General features: G+C 41.3%; 1 protein-coding gene across 10 annotated transcripts in view; it reads right to left on the bottom strand.

Annotated features, from left to right (window-relative positions):
* Window positions 1-17,781, bottom strand: part of cip2a (cellular inhibitor of PP2A) — a 68,095-nt gene that overhangs the window by 16,948 nt on the left and 33,366 nt on the right. For all 10 annotated transcript variants that reach the window (XM_072585363.1, XM_072585370.1, XM_072585364.1 and 7 more), the window contains 4 exons: window positions 16,904-17,063; window positions 14,075-14,216; window positions 12,820-12,919; window positions 9,456-9,574 (listed from right to left, as the gene is read on the bottom strand). In XM_072585363.1, the coding sequence (XP_072441464.1) occupies window positions 9,456-9,574; window positions 12,820-12,919; window positions 14,075-14,216; window positions 16,904-17,063 (521 nt within the window). The remainder of the gene's footprint in view (window positions 1-9,455; window positions 9,575-12,819; window positions 12,920-14,074; window positions 14,217-16,903; window positions 17,064-17,781) is intronic.

Here is a 17,781-nt window from a genome sequence, read left to right as displayed (position 1 = left end):
AGTTCAATAGATGGTACTGTGAATGATTACACTGCAGGATTCATTAAACATCCATTGCATTTTGCAACACAGTGCAGACTTCTGAACTAAAATACATTTTTTGTGCATTAAAAGACAAAGCAAAATTTTGTTTCTATTTAGGCTCCTGAGCCCGACCAACCACAGCCACCTTCCAGTTGACAAAATGCCAGCAACCTGAAATATTAACTCACTTTTCCCCTCCACAGATGCTTTCAGATCTGAATATTTCAAGCAGTCTTTTAACTTCTAATTTCCAGCTTCTGAAATACTATTGTGTCCTAGCCCTTAATGCCTAAGGGGATCAAGGGTTAGGGAACAGTGGGAAGAAGATAGTTGACTCAAAGTGCCACATCCAAAGGTTATTGAACAAAGTAAAAACTCATGGTATATGGGATAAATATTGACATAGAAGATGGTTCAGCTAACAGGACAGGAATCATAATGGCTTCTGTAGGTTGAGAGGATACAATAATTGGTATTGTACAGGGATCATTTCCAGGACCTTAACAGATTGCCTCCATCTCTCAAGTTACTTGTGTAGTTGTCAAATTTGCTGATGACAAAAGATAGGAAAGGAAATCATGAAGAGAACATAAAGTAGTTAATAAAAGTTAGAGATAGAATCAAGTGAGTGGGCAAAAGTGAGTAGAATGAGGAAAAATGTGCAATTTTCCATTTTGGCAGCAAAAATAAACATCTAATCGCAATGTCATAGAGATGTATAGCATGGAAACAGACCCTTCAGTCCAACCCATCCGTGCCGACCAGATATCCCAACCCAATCTAGTCCCACCTGCCAGCACCTGGCCCATATCCCTCCAAACCCTTCCTATTCATATATCCATTCAAATGCCTCTTAAATGTTGCAATTGTACCAGCCTCCACCACATCCTCTGGCAGCTCATTCCATATACGTACCACCCTCTGCGTGAAAAAGTTGCTCCTTCGGTCTCTTTTATATCTTTCCCATCTCACCCTAAACCTATGCCCTCTAGTTCTGGACTCCCTGACCCCAGGGAAAAGACTTTGTCTATTTACCCTATCCATGCCCCTCATAATTTTGTAAACCTCAATAAGGTCACCCCTCAGCCTCCGACGCTCCAGGGAAAACAGCCCCAACCTGTTCAGCCTCTCCCTGTAGCTCAGATCCTCCAACCCTGGCAACATCCTTGTAAGCCTTTTCTGAGCCCTTTCAAGTTTCACAACATCTTTCCGATAGCAAGGAGACCAGAATTGCACGCAATGTTCAAACAGTGGCCTAACCAATGTCCAGTACAGAAGAATCTGGGTGCCCTAGTGCATAAATTACAAGGGGCTGGTAAGAAGGCACAACAAGCATTAAGATAGATAATGGAAGGTTATCATTTATTACTAGGAGAACAAAATGAAGCAGGTTATACTTCAGTTATACTGGGTATTAGCACAACCACATCTGTAGTAATGTGCAGTATTGGTCACATTATTTAAGGAAGTAACTGCATGGGAAACAATTCAAAGAAGGTTTGTCAATACATGGAATAAACAGGTTGATCCATAAGAAAAGGCTGAATAGGCCGGCCTTACATCCACTCATCTTTAGTGGAGTTAGAGGTGACTTGACCTGATTGAACTATATAAAAGCTCAAAAAGTCTTGACAGGATGAATATGGGAAGAACATTTTCTCTTACAAAAGGATCTAGAAGTAGGGATCACTGTTAAGGGATTATCCATCTAAAATAGAGGGAAGGCAAAAGTGTCCCTGAAAAAGGTGTTGAAAACAAAGTCTTTGAATAGTTTTAAGGCAGAAGTGCATAGATTTTTAGTAAGCAAGAGGGAACAGTTATCAGAGGTAATTGGAAATGCAAATTTGAGATTACAGTTAGATTAGCCACTATCTGATAATGACAAAAATAAAGGCCCAAGGTACAGAATGACCTACTCCTGCTCCTCGTTTGTATATCAAATGCCTTTCCTGTCACTAGCAGCACCAAGGAAGGTCACGTATTGGGTCCAGCTGCATTTGCTGTCTACTTCTCAGCCATATATGCTTCACATTGTTAGGAAGGAGAGATCACATTTCAAGTGAAACATAGTCTAAGTAAATACTTCAGGGATTTTGGAGGCAGCATTGAAATTTGGTGCAGAGGACAAGAGGTGCTTTTTCTTTTTTTTTATTAGCTCAGTTTGCAAGGTTTTTTTTAAAAACAGGATGAACTGAAGCTGAGGACTGGGGGCAGAGCACAAATCAAAGAGTAACATCACAGAAAAACTGTTTCATTGATTAGTAATAGCTGCTAATTTGACTACTGGGATAGGTTACTTTCAGATTGTGTGCAAATTGCTGAAATATTTACACAGATTACAAACCAAAAGAAAGATCAGTAAGAATTTTTAAAACAATAAATTAAGAAATAAGTAAATGAAATAGGCCAAGCAATTTATTGTACCTGCATGATGTGGGAAGCAGTGGACCACACTGTAGTTCATAGTAATTACATTTGTAAAAGAAATTTCCTGTTTGAGGAAATCTAGACTCAGATTTGATGAGCTGGAGCCTGAGCTTCGAATACTGCAACACAGTTTGGGGAAGAGTTATGTGGACATTGTTGTTCAGGAGGCAGTCAAACGCCTTTGGTTGACCACCTCAAGTTTGGTCAGTGCTCAACAACAGGAGGATGTGACTGCAAGCGACTCAGATAGAAGTTTCCAGCAGGTAGTGCTTGTCTAACAGGTTTGTGATTCTTGCTTTTTCTGCAGACGAGAGTGGAGGCTATAGAGAGGATGAGCAAACTTACCATAGCACCATGATAAAGGGAACTGTTCAAGAAGGGGGAAGAAAAGAAAAAAGTAGTTGTGATCAGGATAAACTATTCAAGGGAATAACACTTTTTTGTAGTCAGGTTTGAGAGTCCCAAAGGCTGTGCTGCCTACCTGGTGCTTGGGCTGCAGAAGGACTTGGGAATGGAAAGGAAATATCCAGTTGTCGTGGTGCATGTAGGTACCAATATATAGATAGAAAGAGGAAAGAGGTTTTGCTGAGGGAATATGAACTTAGGGCTAAATTACACACAGAACTAAAAAGGTAACAATCTCAGTAATGAAAATGGTCCCATAGTCATTATAGAAACATGATTACAAGGAAATCAAAGCTGGGAACTTAACATTCAAGGATATTTAACCTTTCAATAAGACAGGAGGGATGGAAAAGGCGATGGCATAGCACTGCTGACAACAGATGAAATGAGGACAGCTGTGACAGATGATCTGGGCTTGGATGATAAAGTCCACTTGGGGAAGAGGTTAAAAAACAACTAAAAAGATAACATTACTTCTACCAATGTTTAGACCACAAACACTAACCACCCTGTGGAAAAAGCTACAAAATTAACAAATAATTGGGAGCATGTAAAAAGAATAAAACAATAATTATGGGAGACTTTAATTTTCATGTTGATTGGGTTAGTCACATTGGAAAGAATAGCTGCAACAACAAATTCATAAAGCGCATTCCGAGAGAAATGTGAGATGGAGCCAACCAGGGAGCATGATCTGGTAACAGGTAACAAGGAAGGTTTGATAAATGATCAGAGTAAAAGTGGTGATCATAACATGACTAATTTAACATTCAGCCTGAAAGTGAGAAACCGGAGTTGGAACCAACTGTGTAAGTTAAATAAAGGGAATTACAATGAAATTAGGATAGAGGTAGCTAAAGAAAACTGTACAGACAGATTAACAGGAATGGCAGTAAGCGTTTAAGAAAGTAGTTCATGACACTCACAACTAGTCCTCCTTACTGGGATGTATTTTTGCTGAGAAAGGGATAAACCAATTATTGCCAACCAAGGACGTTAAAGACAGTATTAAGTTGAAAGAAAAAGCATTAAGGACGCAAAAGTCAATGATAGCCCTACAGACTGGCAGTAACAAATGTAATAAAGGCAGAAAATAAACTACTAGGACAAAGTAGTGATGAATATAAAAACTAACAATTGTTAACTATGTAAAAAGAGAGACGTCAAAGCAAACATAGGCCCCTTAGAAAATTATTCTAGGAGATAGTTCTGGGGAACAAGGAAATAAATGGTAGAGGAGTTAAAAAGATATTTCAAACATTCCATTAATACGAAAGAATACCAGAGAAATTCAGTAGCAAAGTTAGACAACTAAAGGGGCTCAAGGTCCCAGTGGTTTACATCCTAGGATCCTAAAAGAGATAGTGGATCCATTGGTTGCAATTTTTCAAAAATCTTTGGATTCTGGAGAAGTACTAGAACATCGGAAAACTGCTAATGTGATGTCTCTATTTGAAAAGGGAGGAACTTTAGATGAATTAGTTTAACATCTATTGTTGGATAAGTATTAAAATCAATTTTTAAGGTAATAACATGACATTTGAAAAATCACAATCTAATCAAGCAGAGCCAGGCCTGGCTTTATGAAAAAGGAAATAGTGTCGGACTATTAGTGTTTTTCAAGGAAGTCTCAAACAGAGTGGACAGATGGGAACCAATCAATGTGTTGCATTTGGACCTGCAAAAGGAGCTTGTCAAAGTACCTTGAAATAACTCCACGAAGGCCAGTGTCCTGTCAACAAGTTACCCTTTATTTACATACGCATAAATACAGGACACTGACTCAGCTAGCTTGGAGCCGGCTCCTAGAGTGAGCAGAAAACCTGACATGGTCTTTTTATTTTACAAAAAGTGAACAGAACCTCTGGCACTTTTTTCTTTTTTCGGTCTCCCTTTTTTATTCTTTCCCCCACACTACTGCCTAACAGCAGTAGTGCTTATTTCTACCCAGCACCACGTCATGCGTGTGTAGGTGTAGGACACAGTGAAGAACAACAAGTACGTATATCTTTATTTATATTCCATCACCAGAAAGAAAGGAAACACCAAAGTGGCCAGTGACAATCAATGCGACAGGCTGTTTGTGCGTCAGCCAGGACTCCCTGATTGGGGCTGTTAACCTGGTCCAATCAGGAAACTCATATTCTATGATAACCACCTGGCTGACCTCATTCAAATCACTGCATCCCTCCTCCTATAAGTTTTGGGATGTAGGCCTGTTCTTTTTCCCTGTAGCTTTTCCGGAGGTGTTTTCACAAGTCTGGTTCCTCTGACTCTGCCTCAGATACTGGTAGTATGTGCCGGACTGTAGGCTGCTTCTTGGCCAAAGCTTATTTTCAAGCAGTAACAGTGTCATGGTTGCGATATCTGTCATGTCCAACTTGTCCTCAGAGGTTTCTGCGACACTAGGTAGAGGGTTAGAACCCACAGTTTATGACAGCCTTCCTGGTTGTTCTGAGGGGTCAGGTATATTTTGGTCCTGCCCCGTTTGAGGGGTTGTTGCTTTCACGTGGTCCACATGCTTGCTCAGGACCGCCTCTTATCTAAACTTTGCACATCATGAGACCCGACCTCACATCAGCCATACTTTTCCTATGCAGGGCCATTCTTATGGTGTCACCACCAAATTTCACTCCCTTAACAGAACTGCCTCTCTTGCTTAGAAATGTCTTGTGTCTGACATTAGTTTTCCTGTTGCCGTTGCACCCTCCCCCCCACAGATCTTTGATGCTCAGGTTTAGTCAGGTGCTGATTCTTCTCCCCATTAGCATCACTGTGGGACAGGTCCTTGTAGTTGCATTAGGACTGGTCCTATAATCAAAAAGGAACTGGGAGAGTTTGGATATTGAGTGATGCTGTAGGCTGTTCCTTTAAGCTTGCCTTTAAAGTTTGGACTGCTCTTTCTGCCAGACCAATGGACAATGGATGGCATGGAATTGTCCTTACAGGCTAACTGCCATGCAACTTCAAAAAAACTCAATTTCTTGCTGATAACTGATGGTCCGTTATCTGTGATCAACACTTCCAGAATTAGAGTGGTGCTGGAAAAGCACAGCCGGTCAGGCAGTATCTGTGAAGCAGGAAAATCGACGTTTCGGACAAAAGCCCTTTATCAGAACTCTACACTGCCAAAGCAAGACGCCAACTCCAGAAGTCTGTGTATTACAAAAGATGCTCGCAATGTTTCAATTGTTGTAATGAACTCTATGCAGGTCAAACCACTTTAAATGGGTGTCCATAATGACTAAGAGGACTGGCATAGTCAATGAGTCGTACAGATGTATAGCATGGAAACAGACCCTTCGGTCTAACTCATCCGTGCTAACCAGGTATCGTAAATTAATCTAGCATTTGCCAGCACTTGGTCCATATCCCCTCTAAACCTTTCCTATTCAAGTTCCCATCCAGATGCCTTTTAAAGTGTTCTAATTGTATCAGCATCCATCATTTCCTCTGGCAGCTCATTCCATACACACACACACCATCTTTTGCGTAAAAAGGCTGCCCCTTAGGTCCACTTTAAATCTTTCCCCTCTCACCCTAAACCTATGCTTTCCAATTCTGGATTGCCCCAGTGGCGTTTAACAGAGTCCAGCGTTTAACAGACATTCCCACGAATATTGGGGAGCTACTGGTGGCAATTTTTGTCCTTGTCGGCACTCTAGCTACTGCCCAACCGAAACGGCTACGTCAGCATCCAAACCTGCCACCAGACATAATATCCTGCCAATAGCTTTAGTTTGGAAACCCCCAATGACCCTGGTGCAGTACAGACAGTATCTGGCAATGAACTTTGCTCAGGACAATCACTCTTGTTCCCCATAATTTGCCAACCTCTATGGTGATCTGGTATCTCGATGTGTGTCCAGAAAGTTCAAAAACCAAATGGACTCTTCTAGTGGCTGCGCCATTGATGGTGTATCCGCCAATGGAAGGCAGTTCAAGGCATCTGTATTTGCCATTTGGCTCCTGAACAGTATTCCAATTTGTAATTTTACACACTCCGAACAAAAGCACACCTCTTGATTAGATCAGATATTATGGGTAGCACAGCCCAAACTTCTGTAAGTAGCCCTAGCAGGTGGGGAATTTGGGGTCCGTTATGATTTCAAATTAACGTCTGTAAAAGGCATTGATGGAACTTTCTTACCAAAGAGGACAGTCAAACCTTCCTTCCCTCACTGTCTAATTCCAAGTGAAGATATGCCCAAAGTCTGGGAAGCGTATACCATCATGCATCCTTCTCTGCTGGGCCACAAGTAAACCAACACTGCCCCAATACCTTCCAGGGAAGCATTTCATGTCAGCACCACATCTCTCTTGGGATCATAGTGCACAAACACCTTCGATGACAATAGCTGTTTCTTCACTTCTCTAAATGCTACATCTTGGCTACAATTTAATTTCCATGATGAACTCTTTTTCAAAAACAAATGTGAGGGTGCCTGGATGGAAGCCAAGTTACATATGAACCCAAGAGAAGACCTAAGCTCTGATATAGACGTGGGAGCTGGGGCCCGTTTGATTGCCCTCACTTTATCTTTCATTGGGCATAACACAATCCTGTTGACTCTGTAACCTAGATAGGTCACTTGGGGTGCCTAGAACACACATTTTACCCTCCTCAGGCATACACCTCCTTGAAGAAATCTTTAAGCACTCTGGCCAAGTTCTTTAAATGCATTGGACTTTCTACTTATTGGCACATCATCCAGAAAAATGGCAGTGGTAGGCCTTTTAAAATGTTCTCCATCGTCCACTGGAAAATGGCACAGGCTGATGACACCTAAAAGGCAGTCTTGCATACTGGTACACACCCATATGGATATTAATTGTAGAATACTTTTGGGAATCCTCATCTAATCACAACCACAGATACATACGGCTCACGTGCAACTTCATGAGTTCCAGTCAGAGTTCTCTTACTCAATTCAGGCCTAGTGAGATGCTTTTGCTGTAGAGAGTTCACATGCCAGCAGCAACAACAATGGCTGGCCAGCCTAGATCCTCGAGAAAAGGCAAGCAGTTTGGACGAGGCTTGGTTTTGTTTTGGGGCTTTGCTGTAGGCGGGTCTAGAATCCCTTTGTTCAGGATATGTCCTGAGTGAGGCTATGCAATGCCTATCTAAACCCTTTCTACTCATTTACCCATCCAGATGCCTTTTCAATGTTGCAATTGTACCAACCTCCACTACTTTGTCTGGCAGCTCATTAGAAGTTCTGCTGAATTGCTCTGATGTTGGATTCTTATTCAATTTTCTCTCTTTCAGGTTTTTAGATTAGATTAGATGACTGACAGTGTGGAAACAGGCCCTTCGGCCCAACAAGTCCACACCGCCCCGCCGAAGCACAACCCACCCCTACCCCTACATCTACCCCTTACCTAACACTATGGGCAATTTAGCATGGCCAATTCACCTGACCTGCACATCTTTGTGACTGTGGGAGGAAACCTGAGCACCTGGAGGAAACCCACGCAGACACGGGGAGAATGTGCAAACTCCACACAGTCAGTCGCCTGAGGCGGGAATTGAACCCGGGTCTCTGGCGCTGTGAGGCAGCAGTGCTAACCACTGTGCCGCCCATAATGTTTCTGGTGTGACATTATGGATCCTCTACATTCTTTCATCCAACACTTCTGCAGTCCTCAAGTAAGTAGCCTCCTTTATCAGAGTTATCTTAGTTAGCACTGAACAAAACTGTCTGTTTGAAACATCCTGTATGACAATGAATCCGTTCACTTCTGCAGACAGTCTTAATTGCCTATTTGTCTTGAGGCAGCAGGTTATCAAACACAGCAGTACATATTCAATTCAGGATTCAACAAACTCAATTTGCAAATGCTCAAAGTTTGCACAAAGGTTACTGAATGGGTATTGAGTGAACTCTGATTTGTCAATGAATGTGTTCCTATTGCTGTTTATTGATCATTTGACCCTAGCTTCAAACAATGTGGTCTGACAATAAGTCTGAAGAGTGGAGTTCTTGTAAAGATCCATCCACGACCACATACTTCGACTCCAGTCACCAGTAACAACAGACTCTTCCATTCAATATAGAACTTTGCTATCTTGGAAGCATCCTCTCCAATAATATCATTACGGTTGATGAAATCCACCATCGCCTGGTAAACTCTCAAGCTCAGCATTTGACAGGGCTCATTCACACACTATGGAAAGAGCACGAGTTTGTCTCAGAACAAAGTGTTGCATACCCGACATTGAGAATTTACTCATCAGAGCTCACTTGGGACAAGGTCAATGCCTAAATCCACTCCTCTGACATGTGACTTCATACACAGTATTTGCAATCAGCTGCAAAAATTGACTTTTGGCTTAACATCACACAAGATGATATCAGACAAGACTGAAATTGTTATTTTACCCTTACTTTCTGAACACTTATCCTTCAGTGTCAGGGGCCTCCACACCTGAACTTCTTCATAGGCCAATCCAGTGCCCAACATTTTAGCTGCAGCAAAGTCCACTACAATGCAAGTGAATTCTACAATTTAAATTTTTATCGACTTGCATTGGGTACCAAACTGATAGTGCATGGTCATGGCGATCACACTACCCGAACAACACTTGTAACACTTACATTATAGCAGGAAAATCAGGCAAAGATGCTGCCTCAAACAGGATCTTTAATGCAAGTTGTACTTGCTCTCGGTCTTCAGATGTCAAAGCAAATGACAAAGCTGAAGCAAGTCGTTGATCCTGGAAAAGAATTTTTAAAATTGCATAACCATAAAATTTATGTATAGTTGCTAAACTTTACAGTTTTCTCCTTTTCCTCTTGAACAGGCAAAAACAAGGTGGCAAAAATTCAAGATTATGAAAACTACACATCATGAATAATTTACAAAAAGTATTTCTTTACAAAAGTGGGGTAGTCAGCATGTACAAGAATTATCACAGCAGATGGCTAACTAGGAAAACAGAGTTTCAAAATTAAAATAGGAAAGATCCAGATCTGTAACTAGATTAATGCTGGAAATAATTCATAGATCAGAACATTAAAGCACAGGAGGTAGTCATTCAGCCCATCACCATGTCTGTGCCTGCTTTCGGAATGTGAAATTAATCTCGTGCCATTTCCTCACCATGTCCTTCTGACCCTACATATTCTTGATTTTCAGATAACAAACTAAGGGCCTTTTGAATACTCCAATTTAAGATGCTTCTACCAATCTCAGACAGTGTATTCAGACCATAATCAAATGTTGCTTTAGATTACTTTCTTTCTTTTTACTCAGAGGAAAGAGTTTCTCTCCAAATACTCTAACAGTATCCTCATGTCTTTGACTAGCTCCTCTCAGCTTCTCTCCAAGGAAACAAAACCCGATTTCTCCAAATCCTAACTCAAACAGAAACAAACCACCTCTGAATAATTCTTATGAATCTTTCTGCATTGTCTTCAAATATTTCCTGAAGTGTGACACCCAAAGCTGGATACAATACTCTAGCTGAAGCCAAACTCTCACATTATCTAAGTTCAATATACCTTTCTTCCCCTTGTGCAGTACGCTACATTAATAAAGCCTCAGTTAAGTAATGATTTCTTAACACTCTCAAACCTGCAGTGCCACCTTCAATGACTTACACATGTACACAAAGGTGTCTCAGCTCCTGCACACCATTTAGAGTTGGACCCTTCATTTTATATCATCGCTCCATGCTTTTTCTACCAAAATAAATCATGTCACATTTCTCCAAATTAAATTTCATCTGCCACTTTGCCTGCAATTCAACCTGGACTTTTGAAGTTCCACACTATCAGCTTTCACAAGTTTCATACAATCTGTAAATTGTGACCACTTCACCAGGATCTAGATCATTGATACTCAAGAGGATCAAGTGTCTCAACACTGACACCTGATCTTCACTACAAAAAAATTTCTCCTGGCCCAAAAACCTTGTTAAATTAACAAAAAAACCTCTCAGAAAAGAAGTGGCCAACTAGTTCAGCAACCTAAGGCTTCTTTTGTTTTAAACGTGTTGCTATGAAATACATTTGTGTGTCATGGCAGTCTTGAAGTAGTATGTAGCATTACACAAAAAACTGCTCTATTTAGAGTCATAGAAACAGACCCTTCCATCCAATTTGTCCATGCTGACCAGATACCCTAAATTAATCGAGTCCCATTTGCCAGCATGACCCATAAAGGTCTAATTCCTTCCAATTCTTATAATCATCCAGATGCCTTTTAAATGTTGTAATTGTACCAGCCGCCATCACATCCTCTGGCAGCTCATTTCATGCCACACACCACCCAGAGTGAAAAAGTTGCTTCTTTGGTCTCTTTTACAGCTTTGCCCTCTCACCCAAAACCTATGCCCTCTCATTTTGAACTCCTTTACCCTGGGTGGGGGTGGGGGTGGGGGTGGGGGGGGAGGTGGGGGAAGAGACCTTGGTTATTCACCACCCATGTCCCTCATGATTTTATAAATCTCTGAATTAATCCCTCAGATTCCGACATTCCAGGGAAATTAGTCCCAGCCTATTCAGTCTCTGCCTATAGCTCAATCGTGGCAACATCTTTATAAATCTTTTCTGCACTCTGTTAAGTTTAATATTTTTGTTATATTAAGGAGATCAGAACTGAACACAATTTCAAAAAATGCCTGACTAATTTCCTGTACAGCTGCAACAGGACATCCCAACTCCTACACTAAATGCACTGACCACTAAAGGCAAGCCTACCAACCACTTTCTTCACTACCCTGTCTCTACCTCCAAGGACCTACAAACCAGCAGCCTAAAGTCTCTGTTCAGCAGCACTCATCAGAATCCTACGATTAACTTTATAATTCCTGTCCTGATTTTGCTTACCAAAATGCAAAGCTCACATTTATCTAAATTAAACTCCATCTGCTACACCTGAGCTCATCTGATCAAGGTCTCGTTGCACACTGAGATAACCTTCTTCACTGTCCACTATACCACCAATTTGGGTGCCATCTGCAAGCTTACTAACCAATCCTCCTATACAGAGGAACCTCGATTATCCAATACCAATTATCCAAAAACTGGACTAGCTGAAGGAGATCTCAAGGTCCTGATGGAAATACATCTTTGATGCAATGTTTCTAACAGTCTTCGCATCTTTTGTTTAGTGATTAAACAGGCACCGTCTCCAAATAACTGATTGCCCACCCTCTCTCTCTCCCCACACTTTCCCTGGAGTTCGACACAGGGGTATACCCTAAACCTCCCTTCCCACCCCCTTTCCCAGATAATCTGACCAACGTTGTCCTGTACAGGGCAGAGGTGGAACCTATCAAAAAGGTGCAATAAACAGTTGTGTGTATGTGTGTACGTGCGGGTGTGCGTACATGTGTCTGTGCACGCTATTTGGAGACTTACCCCACAAAGGCACCTGCAGCAGCAGTCTTGTTGTTGGTGTCCAGTCCAGCTGCCCCAGAGAGGGGGCAGGGGGATGGGGGCAGAGTTGGCCTGTGTCGGGGGTGGGGGGGGGGGGGGGGGGGGGGGGGGGGAGTGCAGTATTGGACGGGGATGGGGGCGGGCACGGGGTGAGGTTGGGCAGGCAGGGGGCGGGGTTGGAGGGGGCAGTCGGGGTTGGATAGGGTTGGGCAGTGTTGGACAGTGTTGAGGACGGCGTTGGGGGTGGGGGCTCACACGCTGTGTGCTTCTGCAGTTTCCTGAACAGGGAACAGACTTCAAAACCTCCGAGCCCCAGAGGAAAGGCATTTAAGTCGATTAACAGAATAATCAATTATCCGAACGAAATACTGCCTGCCCATCTCGTTCGGATAATCGAGGTTCCCCTGTACTCACATTCAAATCATTCATATAAATAACAAAAAGCCTATGGAATCAGCAATGATTCTTGAGGCACACTGCTAGTCATCTGTAAACATTGCTCAAGACTTATACTTAATAAAGTGAAGGTATTGAATGTAAAAGCAGAAAGTTTTAAAAAATCTTTTAACATTTTTACCTGCAGAATCTTATAAAAGCTGGCTTCCATGTTTGGTACCAACTGCTTCAGTCTGTTCATAAGGCTAAGAGTCTTCAAGACAATATCTGCACCTATTTTACTGTCAAGGTAGACCAGGAGGAGGAAAACAAGCATGTTTAAAAAAAAAGTCCATTTTTAACCTACTTCTAGACTTGTATAACGTCAATTTACATTCCCAGTAAACAAAGGAGTATTCGATGAACCTTCATGTGTAGTTCTTCTACCTATTAACAACAAATTCACTCTTTGGCAAGTCATATCTCTATAATCTGAAGATCCTTTTTTTAAAAATAAAAAGCAGATGACAAGATTAATTACTCTACTAACCTTTGGCTATTCAAAAAAAATGCTCTTTGTGAATGAGAACAGTACAAGACAAGGTGGCCAATCAGCCATCATGCCTGTGCTAGCTCCTTGGTAGAGCCATTCAATTAATCCTACATCACTGGTTTCTCTACAGTCCTACAACGGTTTTTCGAATCAAGCATTAGCTAATTTTGAATTTGAAACTAACTAACTACAGAATGGTTCTATCAGCTTTCCAAGCTACTCCATTCCAGCACAAAGTGAAAAGTCACTTTAAGTCTGTGCCTTCTGGCTACTCGCTCCTCTACAACTAGAAAACAGCTTTCTGAGTAGGCTTTCAACAGGGAATATTGAACATTTAGCACTAGACAATTCAACACTACACATCACTACTCAGGAGATGTATAAAATGCCACAGCAAGTGAAACAGGATTATATAATGGGAAAGATAGAGCTGCAAAAGATTGTTGAAAGTTTGTGGTAAAGCCATTTAATTTAAGATTTTAAATTCAATATAGTTAATCAATAAATCCTTCCATTTACAAATGCAGCGCCAATTCCTCTTATACTTTCTGAACATTTGTATTTAATAAATGATACATGAACAGCAATGTAGAAATTGGATTATCTTTCCTTGTTGAGCAATGTCAAATTTTCATAGGACTAACAAGTCTCACTCCAACCACTCCTATAATTTTGCTTAATTAGTGCCAGTTAGTAAAATAGCTGTTGTATTTAGCTTAAAGCCACTATTCATAAGGAGAAATTATTTCTGGCTGTATCTAAAATGATTTAGAAATATCTCCACATTAAGCACTGTACATCTTTACAAGTTTTTATTTAAAATAGCTATTGTATTTCATATTTTGACATATTGGTCACATTTTAGCAAAAAAAAAAGCCTCTGCAAGACATTCCTACTACTTACCATAGTTCTACATCTGCAACATTGGTCCTGTAACCGATTTCCATCCTATTGTACATGAACTGATATTCCAGAATGGAGACACAGTTTCTGGCTGTGAGAACCTTAGCAACCTGCAACTTCACTGTATCATCTCCGCACAGCAGTAAGATATAATTAAGGAAAAGGACAAATGTTTAGTTTTCTTCTTCCTCATTGAATGTTTTATATGACCAATTGTGAAGACTATTGAGTTGAAAAATGTGGTGCTGGAAAAACACAGCAGGCCAGGCAGCATCCAAGGAGCAGGAGAAAGCCCGAAACATCGATTCTCCTGCTCCTCGGATGCTGCCTGGCCTGCTGTTTTTCCAGCACCACATTTTTCAACTCTGGTACTCCAGCATCTGCAGTCCTCACTTTCTCCCAATTGTGAAGTCTGTGACTGGTTCTCAAGTCATTTTGTTCTGCAGTCAGGCAAAAGTACAAAAACGACCCAAAAAATATCTACGTTTTAGAATCAAGAAATTATGCTGTTATTCAACCTTAAATTAACTTGATTACTTTTCATACATGATGCTTTATGAGCACTTAAAATTCTGAAGGAACTGCTTTCAATATACGTAACTCACGAGAATATTCATGCTTAATTATAAAACAAAACCCACACAGGCACAATATGTTAACTGATACAAAGGTCAAGGAACATGTTCAAAGTGTGCACCATTAATTATAATATAATTGATGAGATGAAAATATCTACACATCAAATTTGTGACAATGCTATGGCTTTTAAGAGGTTACTTTATCCTTTTTTTTGAAGGAAGGTCTTAAGGCAGAGGTTCTGAGCAGTCCATTACAAGTACTAGAGTAAACAGTTTAAGAGGCATTAGGGCATTTAAAAAAAAAAACTTGGGAATAGAAACAACCTGAATGGGTGGCGTCAAGCTCTAGCAGAACCAGGAATTTTAGTTATTGCAGCAGCTTTTGTTCTTGGGGTCTCAGCAGAGTTAAAAGGCAGTGAAGCTCTCCCAGCTGCTGCACTGAGTTTTCTCTCGATGTTCTGCCCCCGGAGCTGCTGGAATTGCATGTGAAACATTTCTATTTTCTGAATTTGCGTTTTGCCAGGGGTGCATTTATGGGATGCTACAGTGTTGGAACAGTTATTGTTTAGTAGCAAAATAATCTATTATTCTGTTAAATTTTCCAATAGAGTTAGGTTATCCCAAGTTACTTTTCTTCTGTAGTATTTTAATTATAGTGTTTAAATAAATAGCGTTTTGCTTAACAGAGTAGTTTGACCCATCAAGTTGCATCTGGAACACAGTAACTCACATTTATCATTAAAATAAAACAGAGTTAGGGTACAGGCTACCTTCTTAACATATTTTGAGGTCATCACCACAGAACACTCCAGATAGCCTCCTTCTTTAGAGACCGCAATTTCCCATCCCACGTGGTTAAAGATGCCCTCCAACGCATCTCATCCACATCCAGCACCTCTGCCCTCAGACCCCACCCCTCCAACCGTAACAAGGACAGAACGCCCCTGGTGCTCACCTTCCACCCTACCAAACTTCGCATAAACCAAATCATCCGCTGAGATTTCCGCCACCTCCAAAAAGACCCCACCACCAGAGATATATTTCCCTCCCCACCCCTTTCCGCCTTCCGCAAAGACCGTTCCCTCCGTGACTACCTGGTCAGGTCCACGCCCCCCTACAACCCACCCTCCCATCCTGGTACCTTCCCCTGCCACCACAGGAACTGCAAAACCTGCGCCCACACCTCCTCCCTCACCTCTATCCAAGGCCCTAAAGGAGCCTTCCACATCCAAAGTTTTACCTGCACATCCACTAATATCATTTATTGTATCCGTTGCTCCCGATGCGGTCTCCTCTACATTGGGGAGACTGGGCACCTCCTAGCAGAGCGCTTTACACAACATCTCCGGGACACCCGCACCAATCAACCATACCACCCTGTGACCCAACATTTCAACGCCCCCCTCCCACTCTGCCGAGGACTTGGAGGTCCTGGGCCTCCTTCACTGCCGCTCCCTCACCACCAGACGCCTGGAGGAAGAACGCCTCATCTTCCGCATCGGAACACTTCAACCCCAGGGCATCAATGTGGACTTCAACAGTTTCCTCATTTCCCCTTCCCCCACTTCACCCTAGTTCCAAACTTCCAGCTCAGCACTGTCCCCATGACTTGTCGTACCTGCCTACCTTCTTTTCCACCTATCCACTCCACCCTCCCCCCAGCCCATCACCTTCATCCCCTCCCCCACTCACCTATTGTACTCTATGCTACTTTCTCCCCACCCCCACCCTCCTCTAGCTTAGCTCTCCATGCTTCAGGCTCTCTGCCTTTATTCCTGATGAAGGGCTTTTGCCCAAAACGTCGATTTTACTGCTCCTCGGTTGCTGCCTGAACTGCTGTGCTCTTCCAGCACCACTAATCCAGAATCTGGTTTCCAGCATCTGCAGTCATTATTTTTATCTATTTTGAGGTCATGTCTGGTCCAGAGCACTGACTAATTTGTTGCTTTCTAGTTGAACATAGTTTAATACATACACATATGATTATTTATTTGAATTAGTTCAATGTTCACATCTTTTCAGGACTCACAGTATGCAAGTAAATTTACTTGTAAAGAGGAACTGAAAAGAATGAATATTATTTATCAGGAATTGATGAAAATCTCAATGTTGAAATTTCTCAGACTGAAAACCACTCAATGTACATTTAATCAATAAGGGCAAATTTCAATGACCAGAAATGAATGAAACAAATTGAGAGAGACTTTAAGTGTTTACACTTTAAATAACTGTTTTATCAAGAAAAGGATATCTGATAGAACATCAAGAATTCTTGCAATTCTATCATAATATTTTTTTGTTAATGTGTCCTCCTGAGCATGATTCGGTGTCTGTAATTGCTCCTCAATGACGGGGAAAAGCAGCTCCATAAATGGTGCAACTGTAGTCCAAAGCGTGCAATCCATCATTTCCTATAGTGTTCCAGACAATAAGATTATTCACTGAATTAAACTAAGCTTGGGATAAATTTTCATAAAAATGTTCATCATTCCAGAGTCATTTTGGAATGTAAAGGAAGTCTAGTTTATTTTCGCTGCTTTCAACTGTTTAATTGAAAATATCGAAACATAATCCCCATTACATCACACCCCAAAATAAGTGCAAGGAGGTCATTTGCTCCTTTGACACCAAGACTAAAATCATAATGTTTAACTGTACCTGCTGAAATTTCCTTTTCCAGTCAAGTAAAACTTGACCAAGAGGTTTTAAAAAAAAAAGCCCAAAAGCAGTGGGGCAGGTGCAACATGAAAAGAATTATAGTGATAAACGTTAGAATCAAATTTAAATAATTAAATAGCTAGAGTAAATTTGCAGGGAAATCACTGAATGGTGAAACCAGGGGCTTTAATGAACCAAATATTTATTAGGATAATGTTTGACTAATGGGAAAAGTGAAGAAAGAATTTCAAAAAAGTGCTCAGGAGAACTTCCTTGATCAGTACGTTAGTGGACTATGAGGGAAGGAGGCATTGCTAGATATGGTGCTAAGGATAGTACACAGCTGTAGGACAAGTGGAGCAGGTATGTTTGGTCATTCTTTGCTTGCTTCTAAAGATTTCTCAATCTTCTGGTCAACCTTTCACCTTCATCGAAATGTATGTCTTTTCTTCCCGTATGATTCCATCCTTA

Source organism: Chiloscyllium punctatum, chromosome 15 (assembly GCF_047496795.1).
Source record: "Chiloscyllium punctatum isolate Juve2018m chromosome 15, sChiPun1.3, whole genome shotgun sequence".
Classification (NCBI taxonomy): Eukaryota; Metazoa; Chordata; class Chondrichthyes; order Orectolobiformes; family Hemiscylliidae; genus Chiloscyllium; species Chiloscyllium punctatum.
This window is presented reverse-complemented; position numbering and strand designations above follow the sequence as displayed.